Source organism: Paramacrobiotus metropolitanus, unplaced genomic scaffold (assembly GCF_019649055.1).
Source record: "Paramacrobiotus metropolitanus isolate TYO unplaced genomic scaffold, Prichtersi_v1.0 Parri_scaffold0000164, whole genome shotgun sequence".
Lineage (NCBI taxonomy): Eukaryota > Metazoa > Tardigrada > Eutardigrada > Parachela > Macrobiotidae > Paramacrobiotus > Paramacrobiotus metropolitanus.
The window spans coordinates 139724-159795 of record NW_026570384.1 but is presented as its reverse complement, the minus strand read 5'-3'; the positions used below and the strand labels follow the sequence as shown (position 1 = coordinate 159795).

At 42.8% G+C, this 20072-nt stretch overlaps 3 protein-coding genes and 1 long non-coding RNA gene across 9 annotated transcripts; 1 reads left to right on the top strand and 3 right to left on the bottom strand.

Moving 5' to 3' along the window:
• The first annotated feature begins 2543 nt into the window (after nucleotides 1-2543).
• LOC129600135 (uncharacterized) lies at nucleotides 2544-8628 on the top strand. 5 transcript variants are annotated; one of them, XM_055498544.1, is made up of 6 exons: nucleotides 2544-2638; nucleotides 2670-3165; nucleotides 7080-7562; nucleotides 7667-7747; nucleotides 7940-7982; nucleotides 8095-8628. In XM_055498544.1, the coding sequence occupies exons 2-6, from the start codon at nucleotides 2677-2679 to the stop codon at nucleotides 8142-8144; spliced, it is 1146 nt and encodes a 381-aa protein (XP_055354519.1). In that variant the 5' UTR covers nucleotides 2544-2638; nucleotides 2670-2676; the 3' UTR covers nucleotides 8145-8628. The 5 variants fall into 5 exon arrangements, with proteins under 5 accessions (XP_055354519.1, XP_055354520.1, XP_055354518.1 ...); XM_055498542.1 differs by having other exon boundaries at nucleotides 2551-2638; nucleotides 7869-7982; XM_055498541.1 differs by having other exon boundaries at nucleotides 2552-2638; nucleotides 7667-7759; nucleotides 7869-7982.
• On the bottom strand, nucleotides 8566-9619 carry LOC129600143 (uncharacterized). Its single transcript, XR_008692024.1, has 4 exons — nucleotides 9565-9619; nucleotides 9427-9507; nucleotides 9243-9356; nucleotides 8566-8861 (listed from the first exon to the last, which is right to left on the bottom strand). It is a non-coding gene; the product is annotated as an uncharacterized LOC129600143 (long non-coding RNA).
• A 1463-nt stretch (nucleotides 9620-11082) lies between these two features.
• On the bottom strand, nucleotides 11083-13848 carry LOC129600141 (max-like protein X). 2 transcript variants are annotated; one of them, XM_055498555.1, is made up of 6 exons: nucleotides 13723-13848; nucleotides 13350-13607; nucleotides 12372-12462; nucleotides 12114-12213; nucleotides 11668-11752; nucleotides 11083-11613 (listed from the first exon to the last, which is right to left on the bottom strand). In XM_055498555.1, the coding sequence occupies exons 2-6, from the start codon at nucleotides 13554-13556 to the stop codon at nucleotides 11452-11454; spliced, it is 645 nt and encodes a 214-aa protein (XP_055354530.1). In that variant the 5' UTR covers nucleotides 13557-13607; nucleotides 13723-13848; the 3' UTR covers nucleotides 11083-11451. The 2 variants fall into 2 exon arrangements, with proteins under 2 accessions (XP_055354530.1, XP_055354529.1); XM_055498554.1 differs by having other exon boundaries at nucleotides 13350-13621; nucleotides 13723-13805.
• A 3991-nt stretch (nucleotides 13849-17839) lies between these two features.
• On the bottom strand, nucleotides 17840-20072 carry LOC129600134 (uncharacterized). Its single transcript, XM_055498540.1, has 4 exons — nucleotides 19006-20072; nucleotides 18847-18930; nucleotides 18532-18642; nucleotides 17840-18140 (listed from the first exon to the last, which is right to left on the bottom strand). Exons 1-4 carry the CDS (start codon nucleotides 19999-20001, stop codon nucleotides 18057-18059), a joined length of 1275 nt encoding a protein of 424 aa, XP_055354515.1. The 5' UTR covers nucleotides 20002-20072; the 3' UTR covers nucleotides 17840-18056.

Genomic DNA, 20072 nt, shown 5'->3' with positions numbered 1-20072 from the left:
ATTACCGGTATGAAGCAAACACCGGGAACTATACATGACCATTTAGAAATGGAAGGAAAAATCACTTGCGGTGGCAGCAAGCCACTCACCGCCAAAATTGTTTCTGGTGCGAATTTTAAAACCATTTTCATACGCGCTACTGGTGTAATAGATGCTGAAGTATTAACTTTAAAGTAACCAAAATTGTTTTTCTCATACACGAGACATATCGACTATATTACGTTATTACGGCGAAACAGTCTGAAAGCGCGTACTACAAATCGATTAACACCCATGTGGACTTTTACCTTGATGACCATGATATTAAACGAGTCACAAAACTGCACCGAAAGCAACAATTATCCTGCTTCCTGTCACCCGTAACAGTCTGTTGGGAATAATTCGCCTTTTTTAAAAAAAATTGCGTTTCGTGGGTAAACAGGCCAGTATTTTGGTACATGCTTTTCAACTAGCCACAAATACTATCGAGAACATCTACCATATTGTTCAGTATGCGGATGCCTGGACCGACTACCCGCTGTCATTGTTTAATTTAGTCAGGTATAATTACGTAGCTTTAATCAGAGAATACCACTTTAAAGCGTGCCCTTGCTTCCGCCGGTATTGAAACGGAACTGGAGCCACCTGGTACTTGCCTCACCAATGGCAAGCGCCCGGACGGAGTGACCTTAGTTCCGTGGGAAAGAGGAAAGTGTTGACCTGGGACACCACATGTGTGTGCACGGTAGCCTTGCCGCACATCGCGGCAACATCGAAGCAAGCGGGGGCAGCCGCGGAGCGCGCAGAACAGGATAAAGTGGCGAAGTATCGGGAACTCACCCGAGATTACCTGTTCCGTGCAGTTGGCATCGAAACACTCGGACCGGACGCCTCTCGTTTGGTCACTGAGGTCGGGAAGATGATACAACAGGAAACCGGCGAGGTACGGGCGACGGAGTTTCTGTGCCAACGGATCAGCATTGACATCCAACGCGGGAACGCGGCCTCTGTCATGGGAACAGCACCAGCATCGGCCAGCTTAGACGAAATGTTCTGTGTGATTAGGCCGCCTATTTCCGTAATCGGCTGAGCTGTGTATTCAGAACAAATCTTTCACTTTTATAGGAATTTTGTGACTGTATTGTATCGCCAAAATGAAATAAAAAATTTTAGGAAATAAAAATCAGAGAAGTGCTGTCCGGTTAACGCCATCGGGGCTTCTAATGCAGCTATTTGGTGAATGATCGTAGCGTCTTTAAATTTTTTTGGCTAAATTTTTTTGGCTAGATTATAATCAAAATGCAAAACAAATAAACAGAATATTATTCCAAATTTGCATAAACCCAGGAATATTCAGATAGATCTAGAGAATACACCTGATACTAACGATAAATAGGTTCTTCGTAGAGCGAGTGCACAATTGTGGTTTGCGGTTTACTGTATAATCGAGAGCCTTCAGCTTTTCGGGTGGCGTTCGGTTATTTTTTTAGATTTTTTCGGTTAAAATGGCTCCTTAACCTACCAGCCAAACACGGAATGTATCCGGCGGTATTTTTCATGAAGATAATTTGTCGATATCCTGAATTCTTAATGTAAAGATATTATTTGTACACGCAGTTACGCAGCGTGCATTATATGTATACGAGTAACATTAAAGTTTGTTAAGAGTGCTTTAATATTATGGCGGAGTTGATCGAGCACTGTGCACCTTTTTTTCTGGCATTTCGATATTAACTTCTAGGTTTTTTTATGGTAGTGAATAACATAATATTGGCGTTTGGCGACGTCATTGTACGGACAACGAACAATCGCCAGTTTAAGCCGCCAAAGAGTAATTAAGAACTTCTTCCAGTTCTGAATGCTGTGTTCGACCGATATACAAAGCATGACAAACTGTGCACTGTGCAGTTATGTAAACGTTGACAATAAGAAATTAAACCTTTGCCAGTGCGCTAACCACTTAGCAGTACCTGGGTATTAAAACATGCTGCCCACAAGACACCGGCTCCACGGGCAAATGCAAATCTATCCATACATGAACAATGTTTACAAATACTGTGCAATAGTAGTGAGTAACAATACTGTACCATTCTAGCCACTATTGACGCATGGTGTGGTACAGGTTGAACCGTACAACTACCACTAGAAACTTTAATCACGGCCGATAAAATTTGGTGCAGATTACAAAAGCCGAACAACTATCTACTGCAATCCCCTCGAATGAGTGGGTTTTCCTTGTTCCACTCCAAGGCTCCTTGTGCAAGAAGTCCAGCGGACAGTAGTACTGTATATAGCCATTAAGATAAACGAACGGTTCGCAATATGACTCACAAGCTTAAGGTAATTAGGGCATCCGCTTTTTTGAAGCTTTTCTCTTTTCGATTACTTTTCTCAACAGGCATCTGCTAAAGTTGACCAACCGGTCTCCAGTAAAGCATGGTTTGTGGTGTCCCCCCGTAGTCAGAATGCTATGTCGAGCCGAACAGAGAGTTACAGTTTGACAACAGACACGTTTTACTGAAAGAGGTTTACTCACAGTCACGGGCACAAAGCGGCATCCCAAGGGATGTTCTAGAACCATCAAATAACTCAGTTTCCCGGGAAAGCGTACGGTTATTCATTCTAGCATCCCATTCTAACGAAAAACATCGTTTCACAGGTACATGTTTCTATATACAAGTTTACTTTAGCGCACAAATGGAGTTCCGTTTTTTGCCGGAAACGTTGCTGCTAGCAATCGGCGTCCTACCGCTGCATACCTTTTGCAATTGCTCTTCGAAATGGAAGTGTACGGCTCGATGGACCGTTTTATTGCCGATGGCCTTTATATTAGGTGGACTAGCCCATTCCATTCTTATAACTGCCGAATTCGTCGCGGAGATTTTGCATACACCGTACAGCACACGGGAGAACCCCACTCTTCACGCACTGAGCGTGATGTGGAACATGATTTTTGTCTTCCAACCGACAGTTGTCTTATTCCTTTTCCTTTGTAAACGCACTTCTTGGCACCGTGCTCAACGGTCGGTGGAAAATCTGGCAGATTTAAGCGGTACGCGAATTACGAGATTGTGCAGATGGAAATCAATCGCACGCTTCCTGTCGTTGATAAGTTTATTTGTAACAGTCATGTGGGAGTTTTTGGATTGGCGGTCGTACATGGACAACGATCCCCGTTTTTATGGCCTAAGGTTACTGCGTAACCTGTGCGATTATTGGCAGCGTGTTAGCCATTGGTCACTTCATGGGGAAGCGGGATGTAACACCGCCCCGAAGGAGACCGTATAAATAGCTGTCCCGGGAAGCTTTATCCTCAACAGCTTTTTTAGTTTTAGTTTTTCGCTGCCAAGGTTCAACTAGTCTTTGGACATTTGATACCGCAGCGAATCGTGTTAGCTTTTTGATCGCCGCCACACAGGGCATCGTTCCGGCCACCACTCAGTTGCATCTCGTGGATCCGGGCGCGGTGGACATCGCGGTCGTAGCAGTCCTCAGAGCAGTCAGCCGCGTCACCACAACGATCAGCACCATCACCACGGTGGTCAACATCATCACCACACCGATCCGTCTTCCGCATCGGGTGAGTCATCTGCAAGTCGCTCTGTATCACGTTCACGTACTCGTTTCGAGTCGCGAAGCAGATATATGAAACTTTCATCGCATGCGCGTAATCTGCCTCGGCCGCATCATCAAGCACCGTATAAAGTAAATGCAAACGGCAAAAAACGCCGGCCTACGCCTACAGACATCTCGTTCTCTGAGTTCATGGTGTATAGTCTGCGTACGGCACTTCGTTTAGCCAGAACAGTCTCGGGAGTTTACCAGAAATCCCTCGAAGACTATCTGGAATACCTGGAGTTTTTGTCAGTACGTCAGCGAGATTATGATGACTATGCGGTTCTTAAATTCGACGATGAGTTCCGTCGACAGGCAGATTTTGAAAAGTTTGAACTTTCTAGCGTGCAGGAGCGTGCCATGTTGTGTGATAAATTTTTTCATGCAAAGACACGCCGTCATGAGGAAAGCCACAAAGTTAATAAGAAACAGTTTTTTCGTTCCTATAAGCAGCCAAAACGATACCGGCATGCATGTTGTTTTTTGTGGCAAGATAACCGGTGTACAGCAAACACATGTACCGGTTTTCCGCACGTGTGTGGCCACTGCGGCGCCAACCACCAAGCGGCAAATTGTGGCAGAGCAAACAATCGCGCTGCCGGTCACAGTGCCACGTGAAACACCAAGCCTTGCCGCCGTAATTAGCGCACCATCAGTCCAGATTGGCGGCAAGGCAATAGTTATTGACACAGATCTCCTTCACAGGTGTTCTCTCACCCGTTCACTCGGTGTCTGGAAAAGAGAATTGCACTGTGATGAAGACGCTGTTTTTCTTCTTACTGGGATAGCAGAGGGCTTCAGATTAGTGAATAATCTTGATGTTATTGTCCCTGCTGCATGTGCTAATTATGCCAGTGCTTTGAATCCCAGCAGCAAGCCTTTGCTTGATGAGCTTTTTCGCGAAGAGTTAAATATGGGACGTTTCTCAAAACAAGCTCATAAACCACTTCGCGTGCACGCGATAGGAGCCGTTCCCAAGAAAGGCTCTTTGATCCCGCGTCCAATTACAGATTGCAGCCGGCCTTTTGAATGTTCTCTTAATTCTTATATCGAAGCAGAATCATTTACTTTTGATTCTATCGATCATGTGTGTGAGATTGCTAAGCCGGGTTCTTTTTTCGCAATCACTAATATTAAATCTGCGTACCGCTGGGTGCCGGTATATCCACCTCACCGACAGTTACAAGGTTTTGCGTGGAAATTTGAAAACGAGGCTGAAAATTATTATATCGATAATTTTCTGTGTTTCGGACTTTCAAATGCCCCACATATTTTTCATCGTATATCGAAAGCGATTGTACGCATGATGCGCCGGCGTGGTCATTGTGTTATAGCATACTTAGATGATTTTTTGGTGATCGCCTACACCTTTGAAGCTTGCCAGTTAGCTCAACGTGACTTAATATCTCTGCTAACGTCACTGGGTTTTGAAGTAAAGCACGAAAAAATCATCTTGCCAACTCAGCGTATACAATTTCTAGGCTATATCATTGACTCAGTCAACGAACGCTTGGAATTGCCGGTTGACAAGATGCAAACATTGTCAGAGTTGGCATATGCATATTCTCAGAAGCAAAAGCTTACAAAAAAAGAACTGCAAATTATCGCCGGTCATATGGCTTTTGCCAGTAAAGCTGTTTATGGCGCCCGAACTTTCGCGCGCATGTTTTATGATTGCATCGCACAGCTTAAGCGCGCCCAAGATAAATTCCGGCTAACCGCAATATTGCGCAGGGAACTGGAATGGTGGCACAAATTTTCGGCAACGGTCAATGGCTTATGCCCAGTTGAACTGGGGAAAATCTGGCCAACATTAACAATTAGTACTGACGCCTCGTTTTCCGGTTATGGCGCGGTGTTTAATGATCAGTGGTTAGCAGGTTGTTGGGTGGACATCACCTCTGCGCTGATTCCAGCGGGTTTCACAAGAAACTGGATGGCAGCACCCACAACCAGTACTAACTTGCGCGCTAATATTAATTTTTTGGAGCTAATTGCAGCATGCCTCCCGCTGCTAGTATGGGCACCATTATTCTCGGGCTGTAAAGTGCTTGTTCTCAGCGACAACACGCAAACAGTTGTGTTTTTAAATCGCGGTAGCACAAAGAATTATGAAGCACTACTCTGGCTCAAAGCGGTTTATTATGCCAGTTTGCGCTTTAACTTTCGTGTTGCTGCTGTACATTCGGCCGGTGTTTTAACTGTTCAAGCGGACGCTCTTAGTCGCTTAACCGATTCACCGAGCCAGGGGAGCCGGTTTTTACAAAGCTTTGCAAAGCCTTTTCCTGGTCCCAACTTACCGCGCGATGTTCTTTGTAGCTACCCAAATTCACGCTCTGGAACAACGATTGAAACGTTTGCAAATGCAGGGGATGGCTAAATCTACACAGCGTACCCGTTCCTCCCAGTGGCGTTGTTTTGAGAAGTTTTGTCAGCAGTATAATTTACGGGCATTACCGACTTCGGTACATACTGTCTGCTTGTTTATCTCACACTTATCTCGCACGTTAGAGTTTTCTTCTGTCATAAATTATGTAAACGGATTAGTATCGTTTAATAACTTTCACGGCCATCCCTCTCCTGACCTTTCGCATTTTGCAGTTAAACGCGCTTTAAGTGGAGTCCAACGGCAGCGGTCCGAACTTCCACACAGAAGACGCGCATTAGGTATAACCGAACTTTTTGCTATAAATAATCAACTGCCAAAAGTAGAACGCCGTTTCCGTTATTGTTTTTGGGCCGCATGTTTGATAGCCTTTTCTCCATGTTACGATCTTCCCATTTGTTTTATAACAAGCGCGGGTTACATTTAAGGCCTAGTGACGTTTCTTTCGGGGAAAAAGTAACTGTACTTACCGTGAAACAGCTCAAAACCAACCGGTTTCAAAGCTGTACTCTACGGATTCCAGTACCTAAGCTGCCCGCATCACATCCGTTATGCCCCACAAGCGCACTGCAAGTGTTGTTGGCAAAACTGCCATCATCTTCACAAAGTGCTCTATTTTCTTACGCGCACCATAATTTGGTTGTTCCTTTGTCGGCTAACAGGCTCAACGCCTTACTACGGTCAACATTACACCATGCCGGCCTATCAGCAGCCCGTGTATCAGCACATTCCTTTAGGCGTGGTGCAGCAACATATGCCCACTCTTTGGATGTACCAACCGACGTATTGAAAGCGCAAGGAAACTGGAGGAGCCGTTGTTTTGAACGCTACGTATCGCGGGACTACGACTTGCGGCTACAGTACTCCACAATTCTATTGCGACACCTTTCCTAATTGACTCGGATGGTTCCTTTCTCGTTCCCCGTTCCTTGGTTTGTTTTTTGCTTTGTTCTGGGCGTTTTGGAGGTTTTCGGTTGCACCCTCGGTGCAACCATCCTGTTTTTGTTTGGTTTTTGTTGGTATTTCATATGCTCAGAAATAAATGCCGAACGAGAGAAAAAACTGTTGTTGTTTGCTGCGTACGCGATACAATAATGACAAAGATTTTCAGCAAGGCTACACGCCGCTCCCGATAAAAATCAGCGTCACGAACACGTTACTGATTTGGATTGCCTTGTGTACCATTCCATACTATTTAGTCCAACAGCTGCACATCTGTGTTATATTGAGCGCCATTGTGCTGCGCGATGCTTGTGCGGAAATGTTGCACCGATTACAAGTTCTCTGTACCGACATTCAAAACAACCGATGTTTGCCCGTTGGAATTTCTCGCACTGTGCTAAGTTTCTACAGTTTCTATGTCGAACTGGTTAACTGTCTGCACGACCTGAATACGCTCTGGAATTCCGTACTGTGCAGTATATTCGGATTTAATACCATACTGACATGTTGTTTTCTGGCTATGGTGATGTTTAGTCCATCAGAAGTCGTTACGGTATTGATCTTCAACTATGCCAGTTTGATCACATTCCTCGGTATCGTGGTAGTATTTTCTATTCCGTTGGTTCAAGTACACGAGCAGGTACGTACTTGTATTTTTAATGATGACCTTTACTCTGTTCTACACGCGCTTTAAAAGTTTTGTCTCTTTTAAAATAAGTACACAAACAACTTTTTAAACAACAGGGTAGAAGAATTCCGTTGTTATTGTACCAGTTACAAATGGCTGTTGAGAACCTCAAGAAGATGACACCGGAATACAAAGAAGTACGACATAAAGTAGGCATAATAACTAGTTAGCGACTTAGCGTTGATTCCACGCCAGGAAACATATTGACACTGGTGCTATTGTGGGCAACGAACTTGTATTATGTATAACTGCCTTTAGGAGTTCCGATTTTTAATACATGTATTGGAATACATGGAGGATATATCGCAGGACCACAATTTGTGTTTTAGCGGAAGCGATTTTGTCGTTTATTCGAGACATGTTCTGGCCAAAGTACGTAATGTTATGCAGCGTTCAAATTCACAATAAGTATTAAATTAATACTATTAAGTATTACTATAGTGATTTAAATGCAGTATCTGTATATAGACTGACTCGGTTGCAGGCGTGTGCGATGCTATTATCAGCGGCGATACTGGCTCAAGGAATCGTTAACCGGAGTAGAATAAATGCATTGTGTGACTGAACACAATATTCACTTCTTCCAGTTGAGCTGGAGAAAACGATAATGGTGGCAAAAACTGGGAGCAATATGCCGGGACGTGCAAGGCATAAATAAAATCGATATCCTGATTTGCTACTGATGTGACGGACTGGAAATTAGTTATGTAATGCTTTGCATCTCTTGTCTCGGTTACGTCTTTTTTGTTGGTTTTGTCTTTGACAATGTGAGGGAATGCACAAAACCTGTTGGAAAAATTATATTTTGGACATTCAAGGTGTTGCGTACTGTTGTACTGCAGTAACTGTAATGACAAGTAAGTAACACTATGTACCAACAAATACATACTTTAAAGAACGTCTTTTTTGGCTTCTGTGTAACTTAATAATTGTAAGTACAAAGCACGGTTTTCACGATTTTTCTTGATAAGGTCATATGAGCTGCTAAACTTCAGCAATGTGATCTCTCCGATAAAAATGCGGGAAAAAGCTATCATGTGCATATCTACGGACTTTGAATTTAAGTGCAAATATAATTAACGTTCCAGTTTTCAACAAAGCGTTACATTTGGATTCAAATGCGTACACAATGATGTGGTTGCAGTGTGTAGATACAGAATGTTAACGTTAACTGTCTTTAGCGACACTGTCCTTGCTTCGATCGACAATTTCTCGAATGCAAATAGCGGCGGAAACCAGAATAGTGCAGACCTAAAATAATCATAATTACTTCGATAACCGACTTAACCGTAAACAAAACTCCATGCACTGCTGGCTTGTGGCTCACTTCGCTTTGTGCGGTGCTGTATCGCAAGCACAAAATCATTAATTTAATAATTTTATTGCAGTGACTTATAGTAACTACACTACCACCCTCTAGTACCATAAGGAAGAATGTCTGCCGGCAGAGAAATACAAGTTCTCGGTGTGTTAGCACACCGCGAGCATAACGATGCTGTAAACAATGCACCACAGGAGCTCATCCCGTGGGTGCTATCGTTGGTCCTTCGTTTTTCGCTCAATATGGTTTGGCTTGGTATCCAGTTACAAATAGAGCGAAAACGAAGGTGGAGCATAGGTATGTAAACGCACCTTGGCCAAAATTCCCCTTGTGTACCGGACTAAACCGGCTCCCGTGTAACATGGGCTATACACCCTGAAGGTTTTTTCCAGACGATCCAGTCGAGAAACTACAGTTCGCCATCCCTAAAGAGCGCACGTTATACATACACACATCCCATGAGATGCGAAAGGTTTCTCGCGAAGATCCGCTTACTTAGGTAGGACTGTCCTCTACAAACAGTCGATCCAACGCATATGTTTGGAGCCGATACAGTATCAAAGGAAACTGTCCAGCCTGAAATAAGTATAATAAAATTGACAAAACTAAGATATTAAAGCGCAACGGTATCACCTTCTCATAAAAGGCCACAAGTGGTATCGAAAACAGTTCTACCAGACAGAAAAACAAAACCAAGCTGCCATATGCGAAGATGGTGGTTGAGTTCAGGACTATAAGTACTATAAACGAGCAGCATAAAGCGAGATTAAATCCAGAAATAAACCACAGCACCCAACTGTGTGTGTGGTTTACCGCATGCATGCAGGGTAGCAGTTGTCGACAGTATTCCTGGAAATCGTTGATGGATTTAATTACTTCGGTTAAGGGAGCGTTTTTTTGCGCCATTTGTTCACATAACAAGTTCATTTTCGCTGCAAATTGGTCGCCGGTTTGTTGCAGTAACAAGGTAGTCATAATGACAGAGATATGCATCTGCTGAATTAAATAATAGGGGACAGTACAGAAGAATACCCATAGCACAATGTACTGCGTCGTGGTGACCTTAAGAGGCAGCGGATCAAACGCGTCGTCAGATAAATACCAGACTGGATCCACATCAATGTAGTTGCGCCATTCAAAATACTCCCAGGCGATAGTCGTGCATAAGCTGGCGAGCGTTGCCACGCTCGCTATCCTTTGTAGTCGGCTCAGATGTTCTGCTCCCACACCACTGGACTGAATTATTCTATGGATGAGGATTCGTGTGTGGTGCCATTTTTGTCTTTTAAGTAGAAAGATCAATGCAACTACGGGTGGCTGCAAAACAAACATAACGTTCCAAACCAGGCTGATTGCATAGATAATGGGATTTTCGGTTGCGCCATACGGGATTTCGGAAGCAGTTCCTCCACATGAGGCCGCTTCTAATATGAACAGGCAGAAGCCACCCAATATGAAAACGTAGGGAATTGCGGAAATACAGAAGACAAGACACCTCCATTTTGAACTTGGTAGGGCCAGAAAAGCTGTGTCAAGCCGCAGAAAACCAGCTACAGCCAACATTTTTTCAGGCACAAACGAGAAATGCATGGCTACATGACCTTATTCAAACAGAACGTGTGATGCCGTACCCCTGGCTCTTCCAGTAGGTATGTGGGAAATTTAATAAGTACCGTATGTGGAGACTTGAAGTTGTTCCGGCACGGGTTGGAGAAAACTTTCTTGCAAGCGAACGTATAATTTTAATCCATACACTTTTCTTCAGGACTGGCGCCACGGGAATGCTTGCTGGGTGGGGTTGCTTCCGAAATTGGCAATCGACCAAAGGGTGCAACGAACAGCCATAGCCACTTTTTTTCTTTAACCCGGCTTAGTGACGCGGCCCGGCTCACTATTCACTTCCAAATAATGCCGATACAAAATGTCTACTCAGTACTGTGTATCTGTATCATTGTATGCACTATGCACGGTACAAACCTTAATAAGTAAATACGCATCGGTGACATCGCCAGCATTATTTAGTACGATCGCTGCACTATCTTAGGAAAGCGTTGTTGCCAGACAAAAAAACTTCATCGGAACGTAGAAACCGTAATACGTAGGCGCCGAAACTGGATTGATTACGAATAAATACGCAAAAAATTTGAAATATCTAAGTGTAATTTTTTGTTTTTGTGCAATGGCCAATGGGTACAGTCGTAGGACAATACGAACGCATGATCAACCGCACCGGGCGTGAGGCAGGTTGCTTCCATGAACTTCCGGTTCCGGCCGTCTGGACTCTAGAGTCTCTGGACCGTAAGAATGAACTTCGAATATTGCCACCCAGAGGCGGCGGCTACGCTATTTTGTATTACTACAACACTACTAAAATTAAAGAAAATAATTACAATAATTACAATTTACATTACGAAGTAAAGAGAATAAATACAAAAAAGCACAAACAAAAAATAATTGCGGGTTTAACCGTAAAATATACGCGCATGAAATTTGAAGAGTATAAAGATAGTGATACTACAATTATTGACAATCACGCAGGGCTCCAGCTGTCAAGGCCATGATGTTGGAGGGACTGCAGTATTCTTCGAGCCACAAGTAGGTTGTATCGGACAGCGCCTGGAAACTGGATGCATCCACGTGGTGGTCGTATGTTTGGAAAAGTCGATCAATCATTCGCTCAAACTAAAAATACTCAAATCTTGAACGGACCTGATGTATCAACAAAGGTTTACCAACCATATGAAGTCTAATTTCATCCGGAGTTGCCTGAGCACTTGTGGTAGGTTGAATATATAGCTTTTCTGCAGCTTTTTCTTGACTTCTGCAATTGGAAGCCAGAAGTAGTCTGAACCGTAACGAGATTTGGCAGTCATCAGCGGTAACCTAGCAAGCGCTTGGACAAAAGCGTTTTTTTGTTATATGTATACATACAATGTAGGACTAAATGGTCGCATAGCCCCATACCCAGCATTCTGTACGCAAGCGGTGCAGTGCGCTTGTACGAAACGGATATTTTGAACTCAGTCGTACAGTGCACTGCGCTGCATTCGTACTGAATGTGGAGATGTTGGGTATGCCACCAATTTGTCCTAAGCTGTATAAGCAGCCTACGTAGGCTCCGAATGCGCTGCATTTAAGGATAAGGCGCCACTTTAAGTTGGAATAGTTTTTGCACTCTTTACGCTTTAATAATCTCCATGCCAGCCAGGGCTTGTCTCAATCTTCGCAGTTTTTCGTTTTGCTCTTGTGTGACCGTCTCCAGAGCTTTTAAGGTTTTCATTGCTGTCAACACGAGATGAACCACGGTTAAAACTTCGCATGTGCACTTTCAGCACTTCAGTAACACAAATTCGAGGACCGGAAGTAAACGTTTTATTTTGAGCAATATGTCGTCATGCGGCTTTAAGGGACATAATTCGGCTTTGTCGGTGAGGCCATACCTTCCTCTAAAATTCTTTTGTTTGTGAAATTCCGCAACACTGTTGCATCATCATTTGCCAGTACTTCGTTCTTCAAGTCTACCAACGCGAACTGCAACAGAAAACAGCGGGATGCTGCAATAACAGTTAGTACTCGTAGAGCGCCCAGAATGGCCAGCAGTATCATGAGCAAGTGTTGGACTACAACTTCTACGATGGACAAATGCCTTGGTCTATCAGTGTTCCTGAAAACTTTCTTTTTAGGTCTAGCCTCTATGGCATTTTAAAAACACTTTGCCGGGTGATAATTTTGCTTTGACTGTGCCGCCTTTCATTCCAGGTATGTCAATTATCAAAGGGAAAAACGTGTTATTTGTTGTTCGAAGCCAAATCAATCAAATCAAACCATTGCAGAAACCCGTCTCCCAAAAATTGTTTCAGTTAAAAGTTAAAACTTAGAAGCCATTCCTCGGTTTCCAGCAAATTTCACGGAACAGGATAGTATACGTATATGCCGTATAATTATACAGACGCTACATACGAGTTATAACATCTCCATCCTAATTGTACTTGGTGAGCAAGGTGATAAATAACTTAAGTACTAGTGTATGTACTCTGTAGTCTGTACATAAGCGAATTTAACGGCGCAGTTCTTAAATCATTGTTGAACACAAAATGAATTACTTTTCAAAACGTTCTGAGATCGTACGATGTTCCAATTGCTATCTCATCGATCACTTTTATTAGTGTAAATCGGCGCAGGCATTTTGTTATGTATACTGGCTTTTGTCGAAATAAAAAGAAAACAATTGCTATCTAACAATAACAGTTACATATTTACCTAACAAATACCTACTCGTACGGTGGCTTTAGTGGACCACTATGCTCAGCGAATGGGCGATGGTCGCTTAAGACTGTAAGTGATCTTTGTCACTCCGCTAAATTCTTTAAGGACCGCAAACCGCTAAATAAATAAATCTTAAATAGATTAATAAATACCTTGATCCTCTTACGGCGTTCGTTTTCAGCGTTATTTCCCTTTCGTCGTTTTGCCTGTTGCAAGTTCGCTTGATTAACCACGTTCTCAGCACCCGATCTTTCTGGAGTTGGTTCCTTTACACGACATCGCACTACCTCGTGCGACTTTGCTTCGCAGTAGATAATATTGTCGCGGACATGGTAACGGATTTTGTAGCGATCTGGCATCTGAATCTTCTTTAAAGGTTGTTGATCAGCAGGCTCTCGGATGCTTCCCTGCTGCAAATCGATTCCTTGCAAAATACGTAAACGAAACAAATCTGTTTCGGTAAATTAAATAAGTACAGACGTGTAATTATATAGGATCAGAGTAACCCAGATTATGGCGACCTACCTAATCATACAGAAATACCAGCTGTTCAATATTGCTTCGGATGGCTGAGGAAATATTTAATCGTCTAAGCATGCGATTCGATTCGATTCGTCTAAGCATGCATACCAAAAATGTTTTCTGATGACGTATTGGATGGTTGTGTTTGTGTTGCGGTAAGCTGCAAGCAATTGTGCCTGTACAATACAGTAAAGTTACAATGCACAGTACAAGCAATACACCGTATGTGCTCATGACTGTATGGCGTATGCTTCGTAAAAAAAATCAAAACCGGTTTTCACTTTTGGAGTATCATGTGCTTGCTAGCATGTAGCGCTTTATATATGTACTTACTGTAGAGATACTGCAGAAATAAAAATACTTTATATACTGTAGCCCTTCGTACTTACAAAGACTCGCATAAACATTTCTCGTTTGCTTGAGTCAAGCAATTAGATATACCTTATTTCAATCGGAAACTCCTGTTTATTAGTTCTGTACGGTAACGTATTTCAAGTTCATTCTCTTAATTACACTGTTCTGTTATTTATACGCATAACGTAACCAATCTCTACGGACCAGGTAAAAATACCGGCAAAATTACCAGTATTCACTGTGTTGCAGTACAACCAGTATAAGTAGTTACATTTCTAACTGTTTCAAATCTGGAATGTAATATTCCTATTTAACTGAAAACTTTCATTGGTAGTTTTCTTCCAAAATTTAAGGAATACGAAGAGCAAAACATCAGCACTAATGGCGATAATCGTGCAGTTGCTGCAGCCAGAGGTATTGCCGGAGCTAGCAAAACCGATACAAAGTGAATCGTTCTACCATAAATCTCTGGAAAAGACAGTCTTTGTTTGTCGACTTCGATCAACGATTCCCTGAACAATGATTGCAGTGGATATAAGAATCGTGCATATCTGAAGAAAATTTTGACGATCCGTCATAACTGTACAAATGCATTGCCTGAAAACTTGCGTCGCCTCCATTAGCTAAAAGATGTCTTGAATAAAAAAAAAAATAAAAGTCATCCTCCAGATAAGCTTAAGGGGTAATTGTTCGCAGCTTGCCACATAGCCTCGAACAGATCCAACAGATACTGGGATTGCTGTTGAAGGACAATTTTTTGAACCAGGAAGTGTGCGCAATTATGTACGATATGTCATATAATATTAGGTGCATATATGGGTACCCGCATCTTACTCTTGCATACGCCGGCACTGTCTGCATATAATCTTCCACGGAGAGTTGTAAACGATAGAGAGCCAGCGGAAATTCTGTTATCTGTAAAAACAACATTGGCAAAATTCCATGCGAAACAACGTGTCACACCATACATGCATGTGAATACACTACCTGCTCGTTAATTGATACCAATGGGACTGAAAACAGCGCCAGAATGACGGAGAAGACCACAAATCTAATGTTTTCAAAAGCAACGCTATCTACAGTTTCCGGTCTGCTGTACAAAATTACTGCCAGGAACGAGCAAGCTAGAATCATGCCAAATCCCAATATGCCACCCAATGTCCAGCTATAAACTTGGTTCAATAAATCTGTGCATTCGAATAACGTAATTTGGAAATTCTGAAAATTCTGCACAAAGCGGAAGACGTCCAAGGGCGTTCTCTTGTGCATATCTTTAGAAAGAGCCCTCATTCGAGCTTGCATTTCTTCACACGCATCGCATACCATAATCGCGTTCGTGATGGCGCAAATTTTCAATTGCTGCACCAAGTAACAGGGAATCGTGCATAGGGATACCCGATACCCATAAAGGAATAACTTGCAGATAAGTGATCGTAATGGGCAACGGTGCAAAATATCCATCAACGTCCCATTCTTTCCAATACGGATCATTCAGGTATATCCACCATCAGAAGAACTCCCATATACAGTCACCAGGAAAGCCAGCACCGAAAAACAACCAGCTATTGCTTTCCATCTGATCACAGCGTGGGTTGGAAGGTTACCAAGGTCAATGACCTTTTGCATAGCTGTACGTTTGGCAGTTATGCCAGTAGTGCATGGTCATCAGATAGACCAAGGAAACCACGGGAGGTTGCAAAGCATAGAAACAGCTCAATAAGACGCAAATAGCGTAAAGTATCCGTCTGGGTTGTACGGTGTCTGCAGGCTTTCGGCGGTTTCGGCAGCTATGCTCGCAGCAATGCGTTTGCAAAGCCTTCAGTACGAATGCAAATGGAAATAAAGAATTACTTTTCCGATGATTTTCCATTTACGCAATCTTGGAAACACTATCAGAGGGGGTAACTGGTAAGTAGCCGGTCAGCGCCAAACTCTTCTCCGGCAGCAGGCGGAGCGCCATAAAAGCAAATTAAAGACGATCCAATAGGCAATAGGTAATGCACCGAGTATGGTATAGAAGTAATACGTACTATAGCAAATTAGCATTAAATACAGGCAAATGTATTCTAAAGAATTTTGTACACCTTTCTGCATGGTTATCTTTTTCAAACGAGAACATTTACAGTAACGTTGTCCCGCCATGCCTGAATCAGTTTAAGTGAAGCAATAACGTTATGCTCCACTTAAACTAATACTCGTACATCTCTAGTCTTTACCAAACACAGTGGAGTACGAGTGCTGAAAGTGGGATTTGCATCGCTATAAGTAATAAAATTTAGTGCAACTACAGCTTGCCCACAGCAGTTCCCAACCGGTATGACATTACATACCTGGCTCACTTTGGAGCCTCATGTGTCACGTGTGCATCAACAACTCAAAATTTCCTCAGAAAAACGCCAGAAAAAATGTGAATACTGGCATGTAGAGTAGACCAGAATCGACTTTATACAGGAATGCGAGCTGAGCTGTCACGTTATTTTAGGACGATCTCACAACATTGGGGTAATATGGACCACCGTTGCCACCGTTGCAGTGAGTGCCATTGACTTAGTTGTTAAATTTAAATTACCTTAAAAGCACTCATACTGCATTCTGCATGAAAATGTTTTCATCTGAAAACATAAAATCTTCCATTTTCTTTTGAACTACAGCGCGACGGCATCTGTTCAGAACTACAGAAACATTTGTTGGTATCGTAACTGCGTAAAATAATGCTCCATAGCGGCGTCCTGCCGCCCCTGATTTTTGTCCGCGCTCAAGTCTGCATAAAGTTGATTCTGATTAGGTTTATGTTTCTAGTCAACTAGTGCAGAATTTAGGGTACAAGAACAAAAACATCTCACTGAACGCACAAAAAAAGTTACGGTACGTGCCTTTTTGTTTGTTGCAGAATTCCATTGACGAATGTAAAAGCCGAAAGGCGCACACCTACTCTAGCAGAGCACAACGGTGATGCGCGGTACAGGTTCACATTAACATGATTTTGACACTCGCGTTGCATACGCCGCAAACACCAACTTTAATAGGCAGCGGTTAATACCCGTCTTAGAAATCACGACCATACTAAAGAGGCTGTTCATCCATGAACTTTCGCCCGTTCAGATATCCCCACACCGCTGTTGAACAAAAGGTCAGTATTCAAAGAACACATGCAACTGCTTTGGACTTTGCCATGTTCCAATTCTTCGAAACTGCTAAACGACGAGCTCAGTCTGAAGTTCAGTTCTTTGAGCTCCCTTTGGAGTTCAATTTGAGCTTGATGCCAGCGATTTCTTTCAGCTGCGAGCGCTAACAGACAACTGCACAGCCAAATCTTGTGCGTTCCCAGCAGAACGAGACTTTCTTGCGATGCTGCATAGGATCGTCTATGCTCGCCGCATGATGCAGCGTTGTGGCCGTATAAATGATGATGACGGATACGCTAAATTGTCCAGCGTGAATGCGTTTGCGATGCATGATGATAGAAAGCTGCCGATATTTTGGTGCAAAATGAAATACGGTACCGAACTGAGAAACAAAAAGCCGCCAATGGCTATGATGTCTTGTGAAACAATCTGTAACACCATGTTTGTTACAGTCTGTCTTTTGGGGTACTTGCACTCTGATTACAGTTGTAGAGTCGATAAAGCGTACTCAAATGACAGTTTATGACTGCATGCATGTTATTGTTGAGTTTTTTATTAAGCTCAGCTATTTCGCACATTGTTGAGAATAACAATTATTTAGGTTTGCTTTATTGTGAAGCTTAACGACTGTTCAGTTTACTCAGCAGCATGTTAGTTTAGTTATCTGAAAAAAACGTCCCTGTAAAACATGTAAAAGCAGCATGTTTCACGCCAGTAGACGCATTTTAGAAGCAAACACTTGCAGGTTTTAGCGCAGTCTAAAGCTACATTCCAAATTCAGAACCATCACATTGGGTCCAAAAGACGAAATTTGCGAAATGTTCATGTTTACATTTATCGTCACGGGGGATTGTAGAATTAAGAAAGTTTTGTCTGGTTCCTTGTACTCCGATCAACAAGGTCTTGGACAAATAACGCCGCCGATACCAAGATCGTACAAACCTAAAAAAAGATGTAAAGAACCTGTTCGTCAGATACATTTGAAACTAGAATGTATTGTATTTTACGTTTAGAAATTAAGAAACACGTTTAGAGCTATTCAGCTCCTTTGACATTAATGGGGCCGATTTGCGAAGCGGGTCCGAAAACGGTTTCTTAATTTCCGCGTCGATACAAGTACACAATGAAACTTGGGGCTATCACTTAAAACACAATACTAATGTAAATGAAAATGAAACTAATGAAAATGAACAAGTTGGCAACAATAGCAAAGATCCAATGATTCTCCTTATGGTCCAGTTAGATATAATATGACGATGTATAGTTTAACAATGTCTGAAGTTGTTTACACTGTCAACATGGCCGAAAACGTTTGGAGCCCATTAACACTTACCGTGGCTAGAAGGTTTCTGGAGTACACAACAAACCCTCCCGAAAAGCCTGGCGTATGTCTTTTTGCGATCTGCTCCATGAGCTCAAGTTGATATTTCACGTGCTGATAATCCTAGTTTTCAAGAACCGTAAAGATGAAATTCGAAACCTGTTCTTCATCGGAAAGAGTTTAAGGTTTTCACGTTTCAACTTAATGCCAATTATCAGACAAGAAGAAAAGTATACTTTTGGATTAAAAACCGGTTTGGATTATATTTAAATAATCGCCAGTTGGTACCGCCGACCGTGACTTCATGAGATGTCCTAAATTACGTACCGTCGCGAAATAGTCTGGCATTTTCTTCATACGACCTTCGGCACACACTTGCAGTTCATATAAGACTAATGCGAGTTCCTCGGCCTACGATGAAAAACGAAGAGTGTTAACTGATGCTCTTTGTGGAACAACTAATTAGATCACTGGTGTGGCTGCAACCTTTTCCTGAGCTTGCACCAACGGGATGGAGAACAAAACAACCACGCTGAAGAAGGTGACAAGGTTGGCACAGTTAAAAACCGTATTCATCATGGAAGTTCCCGATTCAGTGAATATTTTTACTAGGCACGACGCCGTCAACGCCATATTGAACCCAAATACCCCGCACAACACCCAACTGTAAAGGGCATTAAGGATTTCCATACAACTGACCAACGCCATTTGGAAACTACGGAAGCTGTTCACCGCTTCCAGCAAATCTTTTGTTATACAAGTCTCACGGCCCATTCTGATTGTGTCACACAATGCACGTAGATCAGACAGCATTTCGGCGCATGCATCACGGACGAGCAAAGCGCTGAAGATAACGCTCAAATGCACCTGCTGCACTAAATAGTACGGGACAGTGCACAGTGTCACCCATAACGCTACCACCTGCACAGCTGTGACCTTAATTGGCAGGGGTGCAAAACCGTTTTGAAAATCACTGTCATACAGTTCTGGATACGTGTCCATATAAATGCGCCAGTCAAAATATTCCCATATCGCAATGAAAAAAAGCGAAAACAGCGACAGACAACGAGCGAGGCTTTTCCATCGTTGCATTATTTGCGCTGACACACCACTAAGATGGATAACTTTTTGCAGAGCCACTTGGCTTTCCTTCCAGCGATGTCTGGTAAGGAGGAAAATTCCAGATATAACTGGTGGCTGCAGAGCGAAAACATTGCTCCAAATAATGCTGACACCGTATAATAAAGAATTTTCGTGCTGTTTGTGTGTCGGTTCCAGAGTTTCGGCGATTTCTGACGCGATTGTCAGTGCAGCATGTGCGAGTCCTCCTAAGACAAACGCAACCGGAAGTACTAAAAGCATGCATGTGAAGGATTTCCATTTGTGCAACCCATGAGACACTAAATGTGCTGGCAAGTAGCCAGTGAGCGCTAGTATTGTTGCCGGGGCAAAGTGTGGAATAGAGTGAAACTTTGAACCCATAGTAAATACTCGTACTTAGCTATGATTATAGGGTTTTTTAGTCGATCTAAGCCGCCAAAACATATTACGTT